This window comes from Echeneis naucrates, chromosome 6 (assembly GCF_900963305.1).
Source record: "Echeneis naucrates chromosome 6, fEcheNa1.1, whole genome shotgun sequence".
Classification (NCBI taxonomy): Eukaryota; Metazoa; Chordata; class Actinopteri; order Carangiformes; family Echeneidae; genus Echeneis; species Echeneis naucrates.
In genome coordinates this window covers 8,633,508-8,658,183 of record NC_042516.1, presented here as the reverse complement: position 1 = coordinate 8,658,183, position 24,676 = coordinate 8,633,508, and the positions used below count along the sequence as shown (strand labels likewise).

Sequence of the window (24,676 nt, the reverse complement as noted above, 5' to 3'; positions counted from 1 at the left end):
CATTAGAGAAACGCTGGAATATGCAGAGAGAAAGAGCCTAGTTAGTCAACTGACAGTCCAGCGCATTAGAGCCAAAAGATCCATGAAAGCAAACACAACTCATTATGCTTCGACACGAATGACAGAAGAAAACCAACTCCGCCGACTTGCGCCTCTCCTGGTACACATGAGACGTTATGCTAAGTAGGACAGGAAGTGAAACACTCTGCCTATAAGAGGATTCTATCATAGCACTCCTTCAGATCAATGAAATTTCCTGCTGTTTCATGTGGAGGAAAAACTAGTGTTAGGTACAAATCCGCCAGTGCTTCCTTCTACCATGCGACGTGTCAATATTGCTGGCTGCTGAGGTTGTAGGGTGTGATTTCACGCTACATATGAAGGCCCTTGAAGAGAGTGGAGGAACACCACAGGGTACTGAGAGATCTGAGGCAGCCAGGAACATCCTTCATTGCGCCCACGCATGCACCTCTGCAAATTGATTTCCTCCAGCAGACACTTGTCTATGCCACAAGACCCACAAATGCCTCCATGAACAGGACAATAAAATCAGTTTACTGCTCTCACCTGCTCAGTGACAACATCCCAACTGAGCGTTTGTAGGGATGACATGGCACAGACTGCAGCAGCTGAACGCAGGAGGACTTCCTCCAGGGAGCCTCCGACACAGAGAGCAAAGCTCTAATGAAGCGGTGCTGCTCTCACAGCAAATAGGAGTCAAGTCAGTATTTAGAGGGTATTATTATTAGTGTATTACACTGAGCATGTAGCCATACTGAACAAACACGCTGAGCCTATTTGGCATCTTGGCCTAACACCAGCTTATATTACATCATTAGCCGATGGGTAAAATCTGCCTGATGGAGCTTCAGTGAAACTTCAATGGAAAAGCCTTCTGGCAAATATTTCTAATCCATACACAAATCCCGGCTTAGACTTTAAAATATATGCTTAGCCTGGGTTTGAAGTCAAACCGGTTCCTGCCACTCAAGTGCATGATGTTTGGCTTTTAAGTGGCTTCTTCTTACTTGCCTTTTTTGGTCACTCTATTAAAGATCGTATCTGCTCTGATGGCTGCAGTTAGCTTCGTCCTAGTTCATTACTTAATGTCCTGAGAAACTACCACTTCTGCATGGAGCTACATCCACATTCAGCCCAGCCTGCAATCAAATAAAGCCAAACTTGTGCCTCTTTTATAATCATTGATAATTAGTAACTCTGCTTTACTCTCATTTGTTTGAACATCCGACAGAGCTACAAAACTCTTCTACAGCACGCGTCATGATAAATAAGCTTTATATGCAAATTCAGGTTATGTTGCCCTCAAGTGTTTAAATGTTCATATTGTGGATGTCACAAATAGTCTTATTTTCTGAGCATTTCAAGTATCACACAGTGCATCAATCGGCAAACTGCCCACTTGGGAGATGTAATAGATCTTAGATGCAAAGAAAAGTACCTTCAAATGTTTTCTCATTCTGTGGAACAGTTTTCCACTTTTTAAGAGTAAATTTAAGCTCTTTCCAAGCACTGACACTGACAGAGAGAGGGGCCGGCAAAATGTGACTCAGATCACAGTGACAAGGGAAGCTTCAAGAAGCAAATACAGCAGTTGAACCTCTCTTGCTTGCGTGGATGAATCATGTGCCTGACGAAATGTCAAACTAGACTACTATTTCCTTTTTTCCAAAGGTGAGACTAGATTTTTGCACAAACCTGGCAGTCTGTAAAGATCTACAGTGTCTCTTCAGATCTTATCTGAAGAGACAGAGATAATATCCTGTGTTGAACCTCTTTTTGCTAAACCAAGCAGTGGTCGTTTAGCAGAAAACTCATTAAAACCTCTTTAGGTGCAACAGCAGACTGACAAAATAACTAAAGCAGCTCTCCGCCAAAGTATTTGCAATGTTAAGAAAGCTGTTGCAGCGAAGTAGGCAAAGTTTCATTACGGAGGCCAAACCAGGCAATGGCATTAAAGAGAATCCCGACATTGACATTCGTGAGTTTATATTTTATATATAAATTAAGGATTTATACATTGCTGATAAAGAAAAAATACAAAACATTTTTGATCTTACATGACATTTACAGGAAATTTTACACACCATATTCAATAACTTACAAATGCTTTATTTGCATAAAAAATATATCTCTTTACAAAAGTTTTGTAATATGTACATATTCATATACACAGGATCTTGAATGGGATAACAATTGTGTGGTACGCTTAAAAGCAGTCTAGTTTACTCTGGAGTCTGATGTCAGACTGGCTTGCTTTATACTTTTTTTTAATTGATGCATTTCTTCTCTCATCCATAAGAAATATTAACTCGCAAAATATATTACATATCAATAACACAAGACATCTTGCCAAAGAATGCCATCAAGTATCAAAACTGTATAAATGTACAAAATGCAACAGCAATGACAGGAATCAACATAGTGGTACAAATTACTATAGCAGCAATTGCTATATTGGATCACTTTTTGCCAACATGCGCAGGTATGAAACTGTGAGCTGCTTTTCCAAAATACCCTTTTCTTAGATCAACCATCAGAGCCGACATCAGTCACATCTGATGTCATTGCAAACTGTGCAGATATATTACACTGATGTACAGTGTTACTAATGCAATAAATGCTATGTCTTCCTTAGAAACATATGCCCATACAGTATTCAAGGCACTGCAATGATGTACAAATGTGATGAGCGTTTTTTTTTTTTTTATTATTATTTTTAATTGATGAGAATACAATACTGATGGTGGCTCATGTTTAAGTGTGCAATTTTTTTCATGTTTAATGTACATTTGTTGGCAGAAGCTGATGGCTCAGTAAGACACTGAAATAACCACTCGAATCAGTTGGTGGCAACAAAACAGGCCGAGGTCTGCATTCATCAAGTGTCTCAGAGTAGGAGCACGGCTCAGAAATCTACTGAGGCGTGGTTTCCCAAAAGAATTACAGAACAACAAGCATCTCTGTTCATGAAAACCAGCGATGATATGGAAGTTACACTTGTTCTATTTTGGATCACGTTTAAGTAAGGCAGATACATGTCAAAGCTGTTATTAACACAATGCAAGATTAATGGAATGTTAGACAACCAAGTGACATATCTTTGTACTTCGTTTGAATAACATTCAAGCTTAAATAAACTTATGGGAAACCGAGCTAGCTGCAGATGACGAACACTGCAGGGATTCTCAACCTTTCAATGAAACCCAAAAGAATTAGGAAGGGAACTCCTACTTTAAGCACTCTGATATATACACACTCAAGGCTGGGAGTTAATTCACTCCAAATTGGACTTGAATAGACTCAAAGATGGCAAATCACAAAAAACAAACAAAAACAAACCCCCCCCAAAAAAAACCCAACTAAAACCCAAACCAAAACAAAAACAAACTAGTTTTTACAACTCTTTCAATAACTTAAGGACAGGTTAAATATATAAATGGACAATGCCTTGACTAGATGACTAGTCAGCAATTTCAAATCTCATACTTACAGAACATTTCTGACAAAAACAAATTCACTGTACAGAACTTGGTAATAGATGCAATGTTTCAAATCTCCTGTAATAAAAATGTAATTGATAACTGTCTGGGAACCTGCGCTGTCACAATAAAAGCCCTCACATTCCCAGTGGCATTTGGAACATTATACTGCGTTTCAGTAATTAAATCCCTGGCCATAGATTTTTCCAGTAGGAGGTACGATCCAATTAAGAGGTATCAATGACCATATAACTTTGAACACGCTACTGCACAGTTGCTTTGAAAGAGAGGCATTTTCTTTTTCACTTCCTCCTTGCCTGGAGGACGCCCTGCAGCTTGGAAAACAGACTGAAGATTACATTGATCAACGAACAGTTGAGAGGCTCTTCAACTCCATAAGAGAAAATAACTCATTAGGATGAATGTGAGACTCATACAAAAACCAAAGAAAGGGTCTAGATCTGGTCTGTTGTCTTGGAAAAAATTTTTTAATTTTTCATTTGGCATTGTGAAGTAACCCCTCTCTATTTATACGAGAGAGCATAAAATACTCTACTTTATCTATATGCCGGAGGCTCTTTTTATTCATGAAGCCAACACTCACAGAGTGTGAAGAACACTTCTCTTCACCAAACAAAGGGAAGATCTGGAAAGGAGGGCAATCTCCTCTGCCCTTCTCTTTTTGTTTACCTTCTCTATATGATTAGCTTCAACCATAGCTGTTGCTGGAAATGTGCTTTATGTTTCTGAGCATTTACTTTTTTGTATGTCAACAGAAACAGGGAAAATATAAATATGTCTTTACTCTCTCTTTTCCTCATCTCTCTCTCTCTCTCCTATATCTATATATATATATGTGTGTATATATGTATAGAGAGAGAGAGAGAGTTGTGTAAAGTAAACAAGGAGAAGTTGTATTATTAATCTCTGTCCCTCTCTCCTTCTGTCTTTCACTCATATTCAGTCAACATCAAACCATGGTGCAGATGGTGTTGAGATTGGGGTCAAAGCGGACAACTTTCCCCTCAGCAGCTTTTGTGTTTGTGTTGTACATGGGATTTTCAAAAGTGGCCTGCCCGTTGTTGTTCTCGTGGACAGAACATCCTGTATATTGCGCTTTATCTGTTTTCCTGAGGGGGGAAAAAAAAATGAGGATTTTTATTAGTTGAGACAGTATCCTAATTATTCACCATCCTTCCAATTCAATAACCATGTTTCTGTTATGTTGTGGACAGCTGAATGTTAATTGCTGCAGAAAAGAGCAGTGGGACAACGCCTCTGCCTGGATCATAATCAGTGTAAAATTTGACAGCTTCTACGAGTATTTACTGTTCTGAAGGATGACAAGACACGTCCCTCTATACACCACACACACACACACACACTAGACTGTATAACATAGCATATCAAAGTAGTGCTCATTTACCACCTGATGTCTACTGCTGTGTAATGTGGATGGTAATATGTTGACTAGCATTGCATCATGCTTCGAAGCCTCACAAGTAAGCTACTGTATCCAGAGAGGAACCTTGCTGCAATGAGACAGGCTGTGGAAGTGGGCCACAGTGTACTAGCTAGATCAGCTTGATGTGCACCTCCTTTGGCTGCAACTCGACGAGCATCTTCATGAATTTGTGTTTCTGAAACTTTTTCTACATCAGATCTGTGGTAAATAAGTTCAAAACTCAACCTGGGACTCATGAAAATGCACTAGTTTATTTTTTCAAGTGGAAACCAAGAAGAAACCACAGGAGCAACTGCACTTGGGTTCTAAACTACCAAGGAAGCCTCCAGAATAGACTACATACCGCTGTTTGTAGAGATAAAAGCCAAGGCCTGCAAAGATGAGGGCAAAGAAAGGCACAAGGATAGCAACAGCGACAGAACTGCTGTTGGTGGAGCCGTTGGTGTCAGGGTCAGTAAGTGTCACATTCTCTCTCACACTCAAACCTGGAAAAAAAAGCATTAATTAGCAAAAATAAATCAAAACAAATAATGAAAACAGTCAACATACAGTATATGCACAAAGACAATATTGACAGAGACTGAAATGAAATAAAGGAAACATACATATCTCATGATGATGATGATGATGATGATGAAGAGCAGGGAGATTATCGCAATAACGATAATGATTGGCCATTTGGTGAAGACGACAGACATAATGATCGTACTGATAATGATCTCTGTAACTGTGATAATCTCACTGAAGACGACCATGAAATGATGGCAGCAATGCGGAGCACGGAGAAATGAAGGATGATGATGCGTGGGGAGATGATCTGCCATGCTGTGTGGCTGCGGAAATGGGTGTTTGACAGCAGGTATGTATGGCAACACAATAAAAGTATTCATTCTTTCAAATAAACAACAAATATTATGTGGCCTTGCTGCTTGAAAAAAAAACAAAACAAAAAAGAGTTTTAAATAATTTTGAATTGAGTAAGAAATTGAGCGTTGCAAATAAACACAGACTAATTATTACAGAGCACAGTGGTTGTTGATGGAAAGTCTCCTTACACTCCTCTCAGGTTTCAATTTAAATTTTAAGAAACAATACTTCTCACAAAGTGTCAATTTTGACAGGCAAATTTCATTTACTTTTTATTTTTAGGCTTTGACAAAAAAGCCATTTAGTTTTAGTCATATTGTACTCATGGGAAATGCTTTCATTTTTGTTTAATTTTAGTCATTGAAATACCATAATGATTTTAGTCAAACAAACTATGGAAGATGTATTTGACTAAAACCTGATTAGAAATGTTGTGACTCATAATGAGCAATGAACGGGCTTCGGCTTTAACGTGATTGATATTTGATAAATAACAAATGACATTGATACAGCTATTCCACCACCCCTAATTCCTTGCCAATATTTTCACGAGTTTTGTGAAAATCTTGAAATGGAAGATGAGAGGAAGTAACTAGTTGCTATGCTACCATCATTACCAGATATCTGACAAGACACATACCAAGTCTCTGTACTCCAAACCGTCCATAGTCTTTACCCTGTATAAAGCCTTGGAACACATAGCTGCCACCCTCAGGCTCAGCTGAAACCTGGTGGGGGGGGGGGGGAATAAAATAAAGAGACAGTTCGTTATGTTTCAGTTGCACGATAAAATGGGATTTTTCTTGGCGCCTAGGAGAATGCAGCATCTCTTCCAGACCACATCAGATACTGAATATATGCTGTATTTAGCATCGCAGTCGACACATTCTGTCGTGCTACATTCAAAAACGCCTTTGTTTTTTGAAACCCTGCTTTAGAGGCTGTGCAGTATGCTATCAATAGCTCCGCGGTGGTGCAGTCACCTGCCTCATGTGGTTTTTTTAGTGGACCTTGAAGTCTGACTTCTATCGGGGGGGGAAAAAAAAATGTTCTGGAGTCTCTCCAGTCACTTAAGATGTCAGGTGTTTGTCTCAGCTTATTCAGCAAATTGTCAATGTGGGAATGCTGGAATGGTTCATACAGAGCTCCTGGCACATCTGATCTACAGCCAGTGTGAACAAAGGTCAACAGAAACAGACAATAAATAAACCCTTTTCTGGCAGTGCAGTTTTTTTCTCATGTACTGAGATTTTTTTCTTTGTTGGCAAGTAGGATTTAAAAAAAATCCCCAAAACGAATAATGAGGAGACACTGGCTTTATTTGGTCAATCAAACGCTTGTTCTTAGCTTTCAAATTATTACAGCCCCATTCCATTCAACATTCTGAACTAAAAAAACAAACATAATTATACTGACTTAAAGAAAATCACAGCTCTTGGTTACACTGAATCAGAAAATTTGAAACAAATGATTAGTGCCCATTTCCTATGTATACTCACAAAGCCGTCCATTGACCAGGTGTCATCAGTAATCCTGGTCAAGGAGCTGTGGGCCCGAGCTCTCATCTGGTAGAGCAGGAGCATTAACCGCGCCTCCTGCCGTTTGTACACTCCTACAGTAAAATGGGAGAAAGGGAGAAATGGCATGAATAAAGAGATGGGGCTATACAAGTGTGGGAGGATGATGGAAAAGAGAAAGAAGAGGACCGGGAAGAGAAGAAAAGAGAGGAAAACAGCTGGGAGAGGAGACATGTGGCTCTTGAGAGGGCAGTTAGTCAGTCAGTCAGTCGGTGCAGACTGATGCATCCATCTTTAGAGCCAATAGTTAATTTCCACTCTCATGCATGAGATCATTTGATGATTGACTGATTGACACCAGGCACCCTCGGAATAAATGGAAGTGACACACAGAGGCAGCGAGAGGAGGAGAGGGGAGGCAGACGGGAGGAAGTAGAAGACAGATGATTTATAGAGGACTTACCAAAGAGCAGAAATTCCATGCTACTGTCGCTTAAAGTTACATTGACTTTTCCTGTTGTGACATTAAAGCTTGTGACTGTCAAAGTCATTGGCTGTTTCTGGCCTTTGTAATCATAGGAACCCTTCCAGATGAAATCAGGGGCAAAAATGTTGTCAGGAACTGGAGGAGAAGAAAAGAAATGGAAAGTCATGAAATAATACCTTGAGCAAACTGAATGAAGGTGTTAGAAGGGAAATGTTATCATTCTTATTAACCAGAAGTATCTAAGGTTTTCATTTGTAAGCAAAATGTAATTAATATGTTGGTTTGTAGTGTAAGCTGAATAACTTTCACACACACAATGCAAAAATGGTAATTAGATATGTAACAGAATCAACATTTGATAATCTTTTCATTCAATTTAATTTAATTCCATCCGTTAATGATAATTAAACACACTCTGAGAGAGATAACTCTGGACTCAATTTGTGCACTTCTTTAATAGTTATGCCCTGGAAACTTTTTACAGGTCTGGTGAACAGCACAGCCATTATCTTCTGGAAACCGTGTACTTGACAATTGCAGGTCAGTTATCAGAGCAAAAAGATGACTGTATTAAATACCAACAAAGAAACTTAACAATAGTCAGAATGATTACTTAGAATTTGCTAGAAATGTTCAGTACTTATTGAAACACGTTAATTTTTGGGAGATTAAAAGGGCTTTGACTTTGAGACCATGTAATATTATTTTGCAAGAGAATGCCAATGTTTACTCTGCTTATTGCTGCACTGAATCTAACTGCTCTACCTACACGTCCTTTGTGCTCACCCAGTCACCATCCTGGCTAATCATCTGTCTAAATTTTCCAGAGATTTCACCAAAGATCTCTCTTATTTGAGGATATGCTATAGGCTATGGTGATCATGGTGAAAACACAGCAAGATCTTTGACTTGTATGTCACAGTAACCTTACGAAGCAGGTGAACAGATTTCTTCCCTAGTATGTAATGCTTACCATATTTGCTAATATGCTTTAGCATGTTTGCATTATTTGCAAATTAGCTCTAGATGAGAAGTATTGCTAAAAATAGTGTCAATGTATGTCAATGTAATAATGTCAATGGTCAAAGACTAACACAACCACCAATTTACAGGTAATTACCCTGTCGAAACAGTATTTTTCACTTGAGTTACACTGTAAGCATTAAGGAGATATCAGAGTCTGTTCATATATACCGGTAGAAACCTTTTTGTAGTACTAATTTATCATGAACACGTCCCGGATAGGCTGAAATGATTATGCCTCTGATGCAGTGCTAAAGGGTAGACTGCAGACTTCTGTGGCTATCGGCGGGAATATTTTGTGCAACTCACCGTTTACTTTTGGGCTCGGTGTCCCTGGGATGGGTTTGACAGTTTTCTCGTGTGATTTGGAACCGACTGCAGAAGAAAGGTGAATTTTTATATCACAAGGTGTAGCAGGACACAGCAGATGTTAAGAGCAAACACAATGCTGGCATTAGATATTCCCTGATATTGTTAAGACCTGTAGTGGTTCAGTTTTAACAGACACATTCACAAGTCAACACTTTCACAAGCTGAAATCTTGCTCTCCACGTAACTATTAGACAATGTCTCATATTTGAAAAACTGTTTATTTGACCTATAAGTGAGTGCACATGTCACATGGGGGGAATATTACATATAACACTAAACAAAGTATTTAGTCCTCTAAATGCCCATCCTTTCCACCTGCATGCACATGAGCTGCCTTGTTCCTCTTTTACTCCACCCCCCTTGCCCTGCCTCCTTCTCTGTCATCTGCTCCCACAGACCTCCACCAAACACGTACCTCTGCAGACAGGCACCTTGCCAGTCCAGCTGCCGTCAGAGCGGCAGACACGGTGCTCTGAACCTCCGGAGAGAAAATAACCTGGCTGACAGCTATACACCAGGGTGTAACCGTAAGAGGGAAGGTCTAGACCTACAACATCAGCATTGGCCGGGCTCCGTGGCTGCTTGCAGGAGTGAGCTGGAGAGCAAGCAAAGGGCAGATATGTTAGTGTACACACACACACACACACACACACACACACACACACACACACACACACACACACACACACACATACACACACAGAGAAAGATAGATGGGAAGATACAGTAATGAAGCACTCAGGCAAACAGAGAGGGAGAGATGTGGGAAAGGGTTAACAAAATAAATAAATTAATATAATAAGCCCCCCCCCCCCAAAAAAAAAGGACAAAAAGGACCACAACTTGTTCTTTCCTTTAATTATTGAGCCCAGGAAGCCATTAAGAAACACATGGTTGCTCTAAAATGTCTGATTTTTCTGATATGAATTTTCTCACTCGTGGATCTCATCTTATTAAGTGCTCAGTTATAAATATGGGTGTGGGTTTGCGTTCATATTTTTTTATTTCACTATTGCTTTAAATTTTCAGACAGGCTCAGACTAAACTGAGCACGTTGCGTGCTTACAAAACAGTTTTGGAGTGAACATTATGCACATTGTAAAAACTGGACCCTGGTTCTGACCTCTATGACTTTGATTTACTAATTCAACTATTACATTTCCAAATAGTAAAACGCAAAAATGATAAGGTCATGACATGCTGAATTAGGGCAGGGGTAAGAAGATTAGTTTACAAGCTTTAATTGCATCAGAAACCAGGAACAAAAGCAACTACACTGTGCTGCCAAAAAAACTGGCCTCTTACACACCATCTAAATTATTTTTATTTTCTAATGAGTTGGAGTACTCTGCTTTTCCAGTCATTTTTCACAGCACCATTTTTTACACAAAACAAACATTTATTCAAATCGCCTTGCGGCAACAGCACACTGAGAGGGTTTAAGGTGTCATCAATAATGGCATCAACAATAATGTGGAAATAGTGAAATTACTTTGCATCTTGTGGATACAAGAAAATGGTGCCAGCTGTCAAATGGAAGACACCTGCAAGCAAGCCACAGTGCCAAATGAGTCCTCAGTAATGGCTTAATGATATTAATGTAAATACAGTTAGTTAGGGAGGGGATGCCAGGATGAAGCCCAGTTTGATGACATAAATTAGTTATTGTCCTCGATGCATTGAGGTGAAATTTCAGCGATAATGCTTGTCTTCTTGTACTCAGTTACACGGGTATTATATCAATTTAGTCTACAGTATTCTATCTCCTTGAACCTTTTCATTGACTTTGTGAAATGAAATATGAAGGCTCTTTTTGCATAGCAAGGCAAAAGAAAAACTGCCTCATATTGTAATATGTAGATAAATAAACAAACCCGCTTCTCACTGCCAGAGCAACTTGGTCAGTCTATGCAACCCATTTAAAATGACAAAGCTATCACATATCCAGGGTAGTTCTAGCAATTGTACACAATGGATTGCGAAGACAAGGCTAATGAATTGTGTCAAAGATGTGCCATATCCCGGATCACGTGGTGGTGGCAATACTGTTTATTTCCCCTTCCAACAGTGCAGCGGGCTTTACTTCACTTCTGTGATTTAGAGTCATGAAATACAGCTTCATTTTTTTCCTGTCGCGCAACAACGTTCAATATTTCCTAGTTCAAAGTTGGTATCTCTGGTAAACAGAGCACATAGTTGGGGACACAGAATGACATCCATGCTACGGGTAGTTGGTCAGTTACAGGCTGCCACATCATGTGAAAGCCATCAGAACAACGTTAATAAAGTTGATCTGGCACTGTTTTTCTTGGAGGATTTTCCAGCTTGCTCTCAGCAATTAGATGCAGCTGGTGAGAGCGTACTGTGAACACTTTGACAATTTAGTTTGGCTGCTTTAGTGTCTGCTAACCCCATTTTGGGTTAGCAGACAAGTTTTGGTTTGCATTTTAGCGCTAATAGCACCAGCTCATCTTGAGTTTGTTTATAAAGTTAACTAATAAGACATTTTGGAATTAAAAGTGTATGCATTTTAGAGATAAAATGCTAACACGGTCAACTCTGGTTTTGGTGCATTGCATCTATTACATTTATTGTGTTGATAACCCCTGCAAGATTTTGCTTTCACCAGCAGTATAAGACTGGTTGGCTTCATGTTTAAATCATTTAAAGTAGCTTCACAGTAACACAAGACCATTTAATCACATAGAAAGGCATTTTAGAGGATTTATGACTCAAAGGTCAACACAGTGAGCGGACCATGAAGGCACTCAAATTCAAATACATTGACATAACCACAGTCTAATGTATAACGGGCCACTGCCCACTGCCAATGTAAGTCCACCTGTGAAAAATGAATGATAAACATAAACATAGGAATTTAAGTTAATGTTTTGGATCTAAATTCTGTTCTCCGGATAATTCATTTGGGAATTTGGGAATGTGCATGGGTAAATGGATGCGAAGATCTGGTGATTGTCAGTAAAATCTTTTGTGTTTTAATTCCAGCTGTAACAATGACAGTACGAGGGCAGAGGAAAATCAATAAATTTTTCAAACCACTAGAGATGATGGAGCACAGCCAGAGAACAGCTCCTGAAATGCTTCAACCTTAGCAAAGACAAACATGGGAAAAAAAAAACAAAACCCCCAAAACAAAAAATAAATAAATAAATAACCTGACCTTGCTGAACAGAGAAAGTCAGGAAAGTTAAAAGCCTGAAAACATCAAGCCTCTGATCCTCTGCGCCTCAATCCACACCGCCTGTCAGGTGGCCATTTCAGTGGGTGGCCTAAAAACATCATAGTTACACAAAAAGGGCATGGACTGCATGTTATTTTGTTTACTATGGTGAAAGTACATGCTGGTTTCATAGCGCATCCAAATCCAAAAGAGGAACCTCTTGAAGGCTATTTGTTGGGTATCAAATTATATTATAGGACTACTTATAGCACCAAATCATAAGACAATGAAGTATTCAGTGGCATTGCAAATGCCAGCCACAAATACTGGTCATTGTTTGTTGAAATTAACTTCCTTATCATATGTTTTACCACACACTTTGAATACCCATAATTCCCTCCATCCATGGTGAGTTTTCTTAATCTTAATCCTCATATATGGACAGATTACAGGTAATATGTTAACTATTTGCACCAAGAGGTACATAATGGGTTTGCCCAGCAATTTAATGACTTTTGTCCTGCTGATAAAGTGTCTGACATTGAATTTCCGCATGAATCTCCTGAATATTAAGGTAAAATGCATCATTATGCATTAAGGTTCCTGAGTGGGAATAAAGGAAACGGGTGTTCAACAACTGTGTGAAATTTCAGTTTTATCTTCTTGTTTAACTGTTTATCTCTCTCACTTATTTTCTACTGCTTATCTTTTTTCCGGTGCTGCAGCCAGTCCCAGCTCACACTGGGTGATTGACCTAAACATGCATGTCTTCGGACGGTGGGAGGAAAGCCAACACAAGCATGGCGTGACCATGCAAACTCCCCACAGAAAGGCCCCAGGCCAGGAACCCAACCCATGGCCTTATTGCTCTGAGCTGACTGCTATGCCGCCGTGCTGCCAATTGTTTATCTTTCATTTGTTTTTCACCATCATGCCAATTTCCCTTTCCAATAGAAGCCTGAATGCTATCTCAGCCTTTGAGAGATTTTGAAGTATTGTAGTAGGCGGTCCTTGGGAGTAAAGTGCGTATGATCCACTCTGTAACAGCTGTAAAAACGTAATCAGTCATTTATCTACATTCAAATATTCCATTTCATTTGACATTGTTGTCAAAACCGTTCCAGAGGGAGGAAGTTAATTTTCTGGTCATAAAAAATCTGTCAGTGCCAGGCTGAGGAGCTGATGGAGTTTGTACCTCTAATTCTGCTGTCTTAAACTTGGTCTGATTTTTCTTTTTTTTTTTCAAAAGTACTGTCACTATGCTGAAAATAAATTGAATAAAAGAGCCAGGGGATGTGCAACCTCCTGAGTTATTCCTTAGTCACTGTGAGGATGGGGTCAACAATTTGAAGTTATGGGGGTAAAAGGAGCTGTCAGGTGATAAAGGGTGAGTCAGCCGTGCTTTCTGGATTCTTCTTTCCTGTCAGCTGCTCAAACAAGTGTTTTAGATCTTTGAATTAAATCGACTCGCTAATAAGACCATGAAATCTTAAATACATAAAATATGCTTTTAGAATTTGTTTCAGAGAATGTATATATTACATGGCTTGCATTGCTCATAAAATATTTTGTTTTTGTGTTCAATTATGAAATGGGCCTCATTTGGATAAATGTTACCATTAATTAATCAGTGTATATATTACATCATTACACATGTTTACATCAGTATTTTATCATTTTATTTATAGTCTCAATTCATTATTTGAATACACATGTCTTTGAAATGAATGCCTTATGCATGGACAAACTGAAATATCAGAAACACCTTTCAGTAAAAATAAATCATAAACAACATCCTCTGAATCAACATGTTTGTAAAACAGCTTCACATGTTAGCGCGCATGATAGTAAGATTTAATATGTTCATGTTGCTGCATTAATTTCACTAAGGCGTACCTAACAAAATGGCAACCACGTGTATGCAAAAGCTGTGTTCAAGGTTTCAAAATCCTTTTAAACCCCCCCATCCTCAAACCAAAGATAGACACACACACACACACACACACACACACACACAGAGTAGATCAAACAGAAGAGAAGAATGAAGGGTTGGGATTACAATGACTTTGCTTCTTCAGCACTAATGTTTCTGGGAAATTCGAGTGGGTAATACATCTTTGGCTGGTTATGAAATCAAGATGAGAAAATATTATTTATATCCCCTTATCAAAACACAGCTCAGGTGTTTACAGCTATACAGTAAAATGCAGACGATTTGAATTGGGAATATCTCCATGAACAAAGCTGTAGCTGAAAGGGATGCCGTTGAGATTCAGGATTACACAATCACAATTTAGGAAAGCACTTGGCTTGGCAACTGGGTTAAACTGCAAAGCCCTAGTTTGGCGTTGGTGAACTTTTAAGGTTGATCAGACAGAATGACAGCAATCACGGTCAACACCACTCTCAGAAAGTCTGTGTCGGCAGGTTGATTGAGGCGTGAGCTGCAATCTACTGGGCGGTCAAAGGCTACGGCAGGATTGAAGAGAGAAGTGGCACTGGAAGGCAACAGAGAGAGAGAGAGAGGGGGAGAGCGGCTCCAAAAGGAGGCTGAGCAAAACAAAGGAGAGCCCGAATCCCTAGCAATGCAGGTAAACAGTGACAAGATGCCAGAGGGGCTAGTGAAAAACAAAGACAGGGAGAGTGACCCAGATATGGCAAAAGAGCATGAGGAATGAGCACTCACGGACACAGGTAGGCTGGACTCCGGTCCAGGTGAGATCTGGCAAACACAGCCGGGTTGTGGAGCCCTGCAGTAGGTGTCCCTGTTGGCACTGAAAGTCTACTCTGCTGCCCACCTGGCCACAAAGAGACAGTACACAATGTGGAGAGAGTCAATACACTGATGCAAATGCCAATATGCTCTCAGCATCAAATCTGAAGAGCCTGGAAAAATGCTCCACACTTGTTTATTTATTTTTTCTTTTTTTCTCCTTTTTAATGATTAGCTGTGTGTGTGAGGCAGATGGGGACTATTCCTAGAGGCGATGGTGTCAACTAATGCAAAAAGATTAGGAAGCGAGAGCGCTGACTTTGTGGTTTAAAAAAAAAAAAAAAAAAAATAGAACCAATGTTATTTTATTAAATCAAAACAGTCCGATGTTTTGAGAGAACATCATCACAGGATTTCCTCATTCGGTGTTGTCAAGATATTGGTGAAAATGTTCAGTAATGCGGACAAATGCAGTATACAGCCATTACATGCAGTGATCCAAATAATAAGCTACTTCTGCTTTCATTTGAGACAAATTTCATTTCAGATATTCAGCTGAATGTTCTGGAAAAATTGTTTGCACTTAACTTGTAAGTGACACTCCAAAAGCAACAGGAAGGAAATGAAATACACTGACTGCAAGCTTCTCATGGGAGCAACTGAGCACACACCAATGGCCATAATATCAATTTGTTTGACTATGATGCATTTCGGCATTGCTCATTTCCGCGCGGCATACAGTGGACATTATTATAGAACTACGCATGCACAGAAAGCCACAGTGGGAGAGAAATCCAGCTGGTTTTCGCCTTTACAGCCACCTTGGACGGACATATGCACTCACTGCTTCATCCTTGCACTCACACATTATCATCTAAATGAATAAATGATGTTTCTACTTGGAGCAGCCTTTGGAAACTGCCCATTTGAATGAGGGCTAATCACAGATGCAAGCTTTGAATATTACTTTGATTATGAGCTTTTTGTTCTTGTGGACATCCATCAGCTTCTCTCTCTTAGTTACAACAAATTTGTTACTGGGCTAAATTGAATTAGTGAAGTGCACGACATAGTACATTACAGTCCATTCATAATATGCTGTTTTTAGTTAAGTACTAAACATTACATAGATGTGGCATGTGTTTATCTGTGCAGCTTATTATGCTCGGATCAATTCTGGATAACCTGGATAGTAAGGTTGTTGCTCATTTTACCTTAAAGCCTGTTGTGTAATTCATGAAGCCATGATCAGGTGTTCCTGGATTTTCACATGTTGTTCTTGTGGGCTCTGCAACGAGAAATCATTGTCATGATGAGCAGGGAGATTTCAGGAGAGTAAAAATGAGAATATGACAGTGAGGCAATCATTGATAATGGCTATGTGATTTGTCTCTGGCGTGCTATGTACCAGAGGACAATTACTGAAGTGGCATGGTAGCCTGAGCAGAATTACCTTTCCTTTTTCCAAGCTCTATAACTCCTTCTGTTTTTAGTCTTTGAAATATGGATTTTTAGAAGCGGTGGAGACTAAATAACAAAATTATGAGAACAAAATGAAATGTTTTTCATAATTGTGGTTTAGGTTTACATGAATGATGCTAATTCAGCTTTAACTGCGTTTTCATAGTTATGACTTATTTCAACAGAAGCAACAGAAAATAATCATTAGGGAAATTAGTCAAATCAAGGGCTCTTTCAAGTTGATGGTACTTGGAAAATTAGAAAGCTCCTCTCTGGCATTCAAAAAAAGTCAAAAGGATAATAATCATTACCTATACATCGAGGCTGAGATCCACTCCAAGTGCCGTCCTCCTTGCACATCCGTGTTGTTGATCCTACCAACATATAGGGGGCACTGCAGCTAAACATCACCTCTGACTTGAAAATGAAACTGCGCCCTTCTCGACGTCCTCTAGCAGGCGTACCAGGATCTCCGCAGAACTTGGCTGCAGGGGAAGAAATGTGAAATATTATTGACATGACAAGCTTCATGCATATATCACACCCAACACAAATACTAAACGTTTTCCTGCAAGTATACATCCAGGAATAATACTGCACTTTTGTATGATCCCACCAGTTCAAATCAAAGAGGATGCCCGATTGATCTGCACAAAAAAAACCAAACAAAAAAACCCCATCTTTTTTCAAGTGCTTAACACGGACGGAATAATGCGGTAGCCAGTCAACTACATGTAACATTCAGTAGACTATTTAGCATTCAATTCAGAAATAATAAGTTGTGTGGGCAGCTGCTGAGCTCATACAACATCCGGCCATGATGAGGAGTGTCGAGAGTGGTTTCCATGGCTGTTTGGAGCTTTGGTCCTTTTGATGGGTTCTTTATTATACTTTTTTTTTTTTTTTTTTTTTGCAGTACCCGACTAAAAATGATTATCTTTCGGTGTGATAGGGAAAGTCATCACGGGGTGAATTATTCAAATTGTGTTGACATTATGCCTGTTGCAAATTCCTTTAGCCATTTTTCATTGCATGTGGGCAGATGCATTGACATTCTTCTCTCAGGATGAATTGTTCTGTCTAATCATTTCATTGTTTCAAACAAACCACCTTACTGGCGAGTGGTTCGAGTAGATATGAGAATATTCAGCTTGGCAGCAAAGAGGTAGTGAGGGAGGTCATGGCACTCAATTTTAGATCAAAATAATTAGCAAGTGAAAGAGGTTAACACAACTGGAGCCATCTGCTGCCGCTGTTACTCTCCAATCCTCTCGCATGATATTGCTTATTTGATAGGGTTCCAGCCACAGACTCAGCAGATGAAGCGTGGATCACTGCTGCACCATCAATTTATTGCTTATCGAACCCTAACTGAGTTTTTGGGTCTAATTTAGGGGGTTTGATGTGGAGAAAACTCATCCATTTCACAGTCTGACAAAGTACGTTTCTATTCATCTTGGCTATTTACATACATTCAGTAAACCACCAGAACTCTACTGATGAGTATAAGTTACTTTCTTAGCTACAGTAAGTTCAGTGTGTGAGACGGCATATGTGAGGACGAGAGTCACAGCATTCAGTCACGCAGCCAGAGCACTGCAGGATAAAGCCAACAATAAGTCAGGCTGCTTCTCCAGACCTGACATGTGCTGCTGTGTGGAGGTCTGGAGACAGAGATAAGTTCTCACTTGCTCTCTTCCTAGGAGTCGGGAACCAACAGGGGCTTCCTACAGCCAATCCCTGGCATAATAGATATCTAGTAAAAGAGAAGATTAGAATCCAGCCCATGCAGGAATAGCTGAATAAAGCCATTACAGCAAATAGTGTTATCTCAGAAACAAATCCTTGTATTCAAAGACATATCTTCCAGAAAATATCTTTACCTGCGCTGTAGGTCTTGCCTAAAAAAACGATGCATCGCAGTTTTCAATTCCCCAATGCACTAGAGTTTGAGTGTCTCTGATATGACAGCAAATAAAGATGCAAATGTTTGGCTGGATATGAACACAGGTCTTGTTATTTTTAAAATGCCATTGTGGGACTTTTTATTCAGATGGCACTTATGGAGGGTTAATAACACAGGTCAAATAGGTGACATGCACATCAGTCATAAACTTCCTGCCACAGGGAAATAATGTGCTGTTTTATGGATATATAAGAGAGATGGCCCCAGGCCAAACCACGCTCAGCATATTTAACGTGTATGCGTGAGTGTGTGTGTGTGTGTGTGTGTGTGTGTGTGGGCGAGCAAGAGACAGAGAAAGACAGAGAAACAAGTCAAACTTTCTCTCACTCTCTCTCTCATTGCCTCTCCTCTTCCTTGATGAATTATCAATGCTTTGAAGTAATCAGTATGCAGAGGCCTGATTCAAAGTTGGGATCACAGTCTCATCCCTGCAGACTCATGAACTGACATTCTCAGACACTAGAATTTGTTGCTTACTTTCTTTTTCCTTTGTGTGGGAACATAGAGAACATGAATATGCATCTTCATCTCATTTGGCTGCAAAAATTACAATAGAGTTTAAGAAAGGCACGGATAGATTTGCTTTTGCAAATTCATGGAATCTTCCAGAGTATCGTCGAGCTGTAGTTCAAACTGAAAGTGGTGACTATGAATCTTATTTCTAAAATTTACAGGAATGCGACCTGAGACTGTACGCAAAAAGCTACAAGACTCTGGCACATTTAATTATGTTGTTCAGGAACTGAGGACCACATAGCTCAAGAGAATCTGGTTATCTGATTATTTTCTAAATGAGAGAGTACCCCTCAAAGTGGTCACATGTATATACATGGATGCAAAAACAGTTAAGATCGTGCTCCATGAAAAATGTATGTGTTTATAAGATACTGCAGGATCTACAGTAAAGCTCAGTCCGATAACTGCAGAGTGAGCATTGACACAAAGGATTTACCTTTTCATGACTAAGAGAGTTATACAGGCATGAGCATGTGATAGCATCTACAGTATGCTCAGTGTTATATCTGCATATGACAGCAGGGTTTTAGTGCATAGGTAATGCTAAAATGTAAGCTGGAATATGATCAGCACTTTTCCCCATTGTTCCAATGTTTCGGTCTTTTTGTTTATCTTTGTAAACCTCAGTGATGGATCAGCTGTTATTACTGCTTACTTCTGTTTACAGTGTTGTAATGAGCGGGTGGTTACAACAATATGTTTAGGAGAACCAGGGTCTTTACAAGGTTTGTCATTTCATTCACATACTCATGCATACATGTATGTTGACAATTTTTCAGCTGATGTTGTAGGTTTAGGTAATTGTGACTGCTACACATTTAACAAAAGAACTTATCAGTCAGATCAAACCCATCTTTGAACTCTTCATTCAGGTACCCACGTGTTTCGGCATGATTAGATTGATAAATCAAAATCAGACATATAAAGAGCTGCAAAAGTGCTCAAAACTGCCTGTGAGGTAGTTTCTGCTATGAGAGACACCACATGTTGCCCTCATCACACGCACAGACACACTCACAAGGTAAAAACAATATCAGCAACACAAACGCAGCTGGCAACTAATTTTGTATCATGAAGCATAAATGCTACTCACTCACAAAGTCAAGGTTGATTTGTGACTGCTGATATGGAAACAATGACTGTTGTGTGTTGAGGGATGACACTGCTCACTATAATTACTGTAAACAGCAAGTAGATATGCTACATTTACTGAGTGGAACCTTATCCATTTTATGGCCAGATGACATTTTACCAATCATAACGATTTAGGACCAGAAAACAGAGATCGTTGTTGCTGAACTGCAGATGGGCTTATACCTGAAAAATGCAATACTTTATAGTTAAGCAGGAAACAAATCAGACAGCACTGTGCACGTTGATATACACAAATTAGGATAAACATTTAGAATGTGCCCATTTACAATTACAAATGAATGCATGGGGTACTGTGCCTCTGCTGTATGGTCACAAACACTAGCAGTCTGTCAGCTGGATCTCAGTTGCTAAATACCCAAATGGGACCATGTTCGCTTGACTGAATATCGCCACAAGCACCAAATGCTGTCATTAGCATCAATTACAAAAGAGCACACAAGTGATTGTAGTTCTCTTTAAATAGACTCCAGGGCCTCAGACAGTTTCTGTTTGGTGTGATCCAACATTTGGGACTCAAATACAACAAACCACCTAATATCACTCTGGTTCAGAGGCCAACTACTATATAAATTTCGCTCCCATGACAGTTTAGTTACTATTTACACAATGCATGCACCTAGATGATAAAATCCACACCTGATATCAGGGATTCTCACACAAACGCACACAAGCTGCAATGCTAAGTTAGTGTCATGCAAAATGGGGCAACAGTCAAAACAAAAGGACTGCCTACAGCGGAGATGCTTTAAATGCGTCACATCAGTCTGAAAAAACAAAAAAACCCAAACAAACCCCAACACATCTTTCAGCACTTATTGTTTCGATTCCACTTAGTCTTGACTGGCTTTCAGAGAGAAACGAACATCTAAGAAAGTGCTTTGCCCTGTCATGTCTGTCTGATTCATATAATGCAAGAATGATTCTAATGACAATGAGACACTTGAGCAGTCATGCATTCCAGGCGTTATTATTATGCTTGAAAAGATGACTCTGAGATGGTCTTTATGTAGCAAAGAGCATCAGACACTCCACTTGTGGTTCCATTGATATCATAATCATCTTCATCAGCATTGTAGCAACATTGCCTTGAGAACAAGGTCAGTTAATTTTTCGTTTAATTAAAATGTACACTGAAGATTCAATCAATCAAATAATGAGATATATTAATTGTGTGTTTTTTTTCCCCTAGGGGGAAAAACATGGACGTTTTGTTGCCACTGAATGCGTTTTTAGGAATAAATAAGATTGATTTCTCACAAAAAATACCACAATGTTGTAACCAGGAGCAACACTAATAATCTGTGTTCCGCATCTCTGCAAGACTGCCTTATTCTATTTGTATCCTATTTCGGAGTATGCACCTTAGCCTTGATGTTAAATTCCATGACTTATTCATGAATATCATTAATTTCATTAACTTCACATAATCTGTGAAGGGGTAAGCAGCAATGTTGTGTAAGCCTGCTTGGAGAAAACAAGCAGCGTGAAGTAATGAGTATATGAAGCATTTTTAAATAACCTGCAAGTGCATCCCTAAGTAATAATAAACAAATAAGCATGTTTAAGACAGTGACCAAAATGTCTACTATGCCGTGTCAGTCTAAACACAAGGCCCCTATAATTATTACTACATTTATCAAAAACTCACGCAGGCACTGGGGAAGGTCTCCATTCCACGTCCCATTTCCTGTGCAGGTGAGCATAGCAGGGAAGGACAGTTCGTAGCCAGGGAGGCAGCTGTAGCTCACACTGTTGCCCCACTCCAGGACTGAGCCCTCCAAGATGCCGTTAGGTATTGGTGGGGGTGTAGGACATGTCACCACTGTGGGTAAAGTGGGGAAAATGGTTAAAGCATGCTTATCAGAGTACAACCGCTGTAGAAAACAGGTGGAGCCAAGTTTGAGTGAAGACCAGAATAAAAAGGATTGTGAAAGCAATTCAGATTATAAAAACCAGAGAGAATTAAAAAATAATAAAAAAGCAAAAACCAACAATTGGATTATACAGCAACAGCACTGAGGAGAATTCACAAGACCTTTTCAAATTTATTTCAGATTTATTTCAGATTTCAACCCCCCCTTTTAAAACTGAAAAAAAAAAGAAAAAAAAAAAGGGATTTGTCTTCTCATTCATATCCAGGATGATAAAATATTTATGTCCCAGAGCATTGCTTCTTTTTAAAATGCAGCTGATTCAGATGAGCTTTTCATGCAGGTTAACCCTGAACGTGTTTTGTCAAATTTACTGTTATGATGCATATTTCAGTATCAAGACACAATGGAAGTAGCGCAAACTCACCATTTTACACAATGATATGAGGATAAATATGGGTGAAAACTGAGTTTCTGGCCCAAAGAAATGGTCTCGATTTTGACTGTGAGCTATTTTTCTCTGCTGTTTGGGCTACACTGAATCATTTCTGCGAGAAATAAAGGACGTTTTGTGTCTGTTTAAGCCATAAACTTTCTTCTCAAAAAAATGTAATAAATTAATGCATAATAAAGCTCGTAGTTTGTTCTCGAACACTTGGAGATGAACCCGTGGGGATGCAGATGGGATATGGCTTTTAAGGATGTGAATAAATCTTATCTGTTGTTTTATACCATTACTATTCTCCCTCAACGCCCATAATTTCCCCAGCTCTCTGTTTCTTTTGGACCCACTCATGCATGCCAACACACTTGAACAAAGATCTGCAAATTGAAGTCAGGCTTTATGTAAGCCTTGTGACTGTCTGGTAAAATCTGATGTTTACTCAACAAACCCAGTTACTTAACTGTCATGTTAACACCTGACTTTCAAGTTAAGGTTTAGTCCTTTGGCAGCATAACAATATAAGGAAATACAAAATTGTAAGATTCATCTTTGGGGCAAGACCACAAATGGACAAAAAAAATAAAAAATCACCCATTTCTTCAGTTTCAGCACCCAGGCTGCACTGAGGCAGATGAAACTATCTTTCAACAGAGATCCCGATTTGAAATGACTTGATCACTCAACACTCTGTCTATCTTTCTGCCGCATGCCTCAGTTCGCTTCAGGCCTTATACTGTGCATGTTGACCTCTCTCCCGAAGAGCACATTCAGCCTCTTCATCTAAACAATGTGTCGTGCTGCCTGACAAAAGTCATCATGCTGATTTTAACGCTCACTGAAAACAACAGCAGGTAATTTTCACCATTAGCTCCTGTTGGTGAGACCAACTAACTCACCGACTGCCTGGATATATTATCAGTGCACAAAAAGGGACTGAACAGCCCTGTCCAGTCCAGAGGGGCTGTGTTTTCACCTTTAATCACCCTCTGAGCTTTTAGGCTCCTTGTTGCCTCCTAATTTTGTTGCCAATTTTAAAAGCTTGTGCCAGGCTTAAATTTAGCGCTAAACAAAATACATATGAAGACGATATCCAGATATACATTATGTGTGCACACAGACATGAAAAAAATCTAAAAAACAAAAAACAAAAAAAACAATCAAAAACCAAAATGCAGGTATTTTGTCAAATTAAAGTTGACAACCAAGGCATCTACAGAAAATATAAGAAAATATCGACATTTCATGTCGATGACTTACTGTCAAATCAAAAACTTGTTCAGCACTTGCTGGACAGTAGCTTCTTTCTTACGCATTGGATTCCAGTTCTATTTCCAAAATTCAGAAAGTGCAGTCTCCTGACACTCTTATAAATGGTTTTACACCAAATTGCAGTGCAAAATTGTAATTTTGCATTTGGTTGTGTTAATATAATGTAGGCATGAGACCATGTCATATTCAGTTACATGTTTTTTCTTTCAATGCAAGGAATTACAATAAATGTAGAGCAAGTCAGTGATGGATATTCACACATTTTCTCCAAGGTCCAACCATCTTTTGTTCTTGCTTGGCAGTGGATCCTAAAGAATCCCATTCATAAATCATCTCAGCAGTGTAATGCACATGTCTTGGAAGCTATAAAATATATTTGAACAGATACTTAAATCATAACAAATAGAAATCAGCTTTTTTCTTTTTTTTTTAATTGGAATTTAGTTTCTCAGCTCACTTTAAATGCTCTCTCTTTGATTTTAATGAATAAGTGAAGAGTATTTTCAATTTGGGATTTCCGTGTTGTTGCTGTGGTGCTCTAGGAAAAAACAAAAAAAGCCCAAAAAAAAAAAAAAAAAACCACTTCAGTATAAATTGTGTCACTATAATGCCCCAATGGATGCTATAAAGCAGAAATTTGGTTTGGGTGTCTATGTGCATCTCTACAATATGTCTGTGTGTGAGGGGCAGGGTGAAGTGAGATGGGGGGGCAAATGGGTAAGTGCACGTGTGCAAGTTAGAGGAATAGGCCTACTAATCCCATAAGCACTGCATCAGAAATTGCTTAGAAAAAAATAAAAGGAAATAAAAAAAAACTATAATAATAAGGCATGGGTGGCAGGCAGAGCTGAATGGGAAGCAGAGAGTG

General features: G+C 39.2%; 1 protein-coding gene across 3 annotated transcripts in view; it reads right to left on the bottom strand.

Annotated features, from left to right (window-relative positions):
• Nucleotides 1-2,005: 2,005 nt before the first annotated feature.
• LOC115044612 (CUB and sushi domain-containing protein 3-like) overlaps nucleotides 2,006-24,676 on the bottom strand; it is a 203,345-nt gene continuing 180,674 nt past the window's right edge. For all 3 annotated transcript variants that reach the window (XM_029503737.1, XM_029503739.1, XM_029503740.1), the window contains 11 exons: nucleotides 21,872-22,045; nucleotides 16,898-17,071; nucleotides 16,340-16,413; nucleotides 15,099-15,210; nucleotides 9,647-9,826; nucleotides 9,169-9,234; nucleotides 7,813-7,971; nucleotides 7,332-7,444; nucleotides 6,473-6,560; nucleotides 5,309-5,450; nucleotides 2,006-4,630 (listed from right to left, as the gene is read on the bottom strand). In XM_029503737.1, coding sequence (XP_029359597.1) covers nucleotides 4,471-4,630; nucleotides 5,309-5,450; nucleotides 6,473-6,560; nucleotides 7,332-7,444; nucleotides 7,813-7,971; nucleotides 9,169-9,234; nucleotides 9,647-9,826; nucleotides 15,099-15,210; nucleotides 16,340-16,413; nucleotides 16,898-17,071; nucleotides 21,872-22,045 — 1,442 coding nt within the window. In that variant the 3' untranslated portion in view covers nucleotides 2,006-4,470. The remainder of the gene's footprint in view (nucleotides 4,631-5,308; nucleotides 5,451-6,472; nucleotides 6,561-7,331; nucleotides 7,445-7,812; nucleotides 7,972-9,168; nucleotides 9,235-9,646; nucleotides 9,827-15,098; nucleotides 15,211-16,339; nucleotides 16,414-16,897; nucleotides 17,072-21,871; nucleotides 22,046-24,676) is intronic.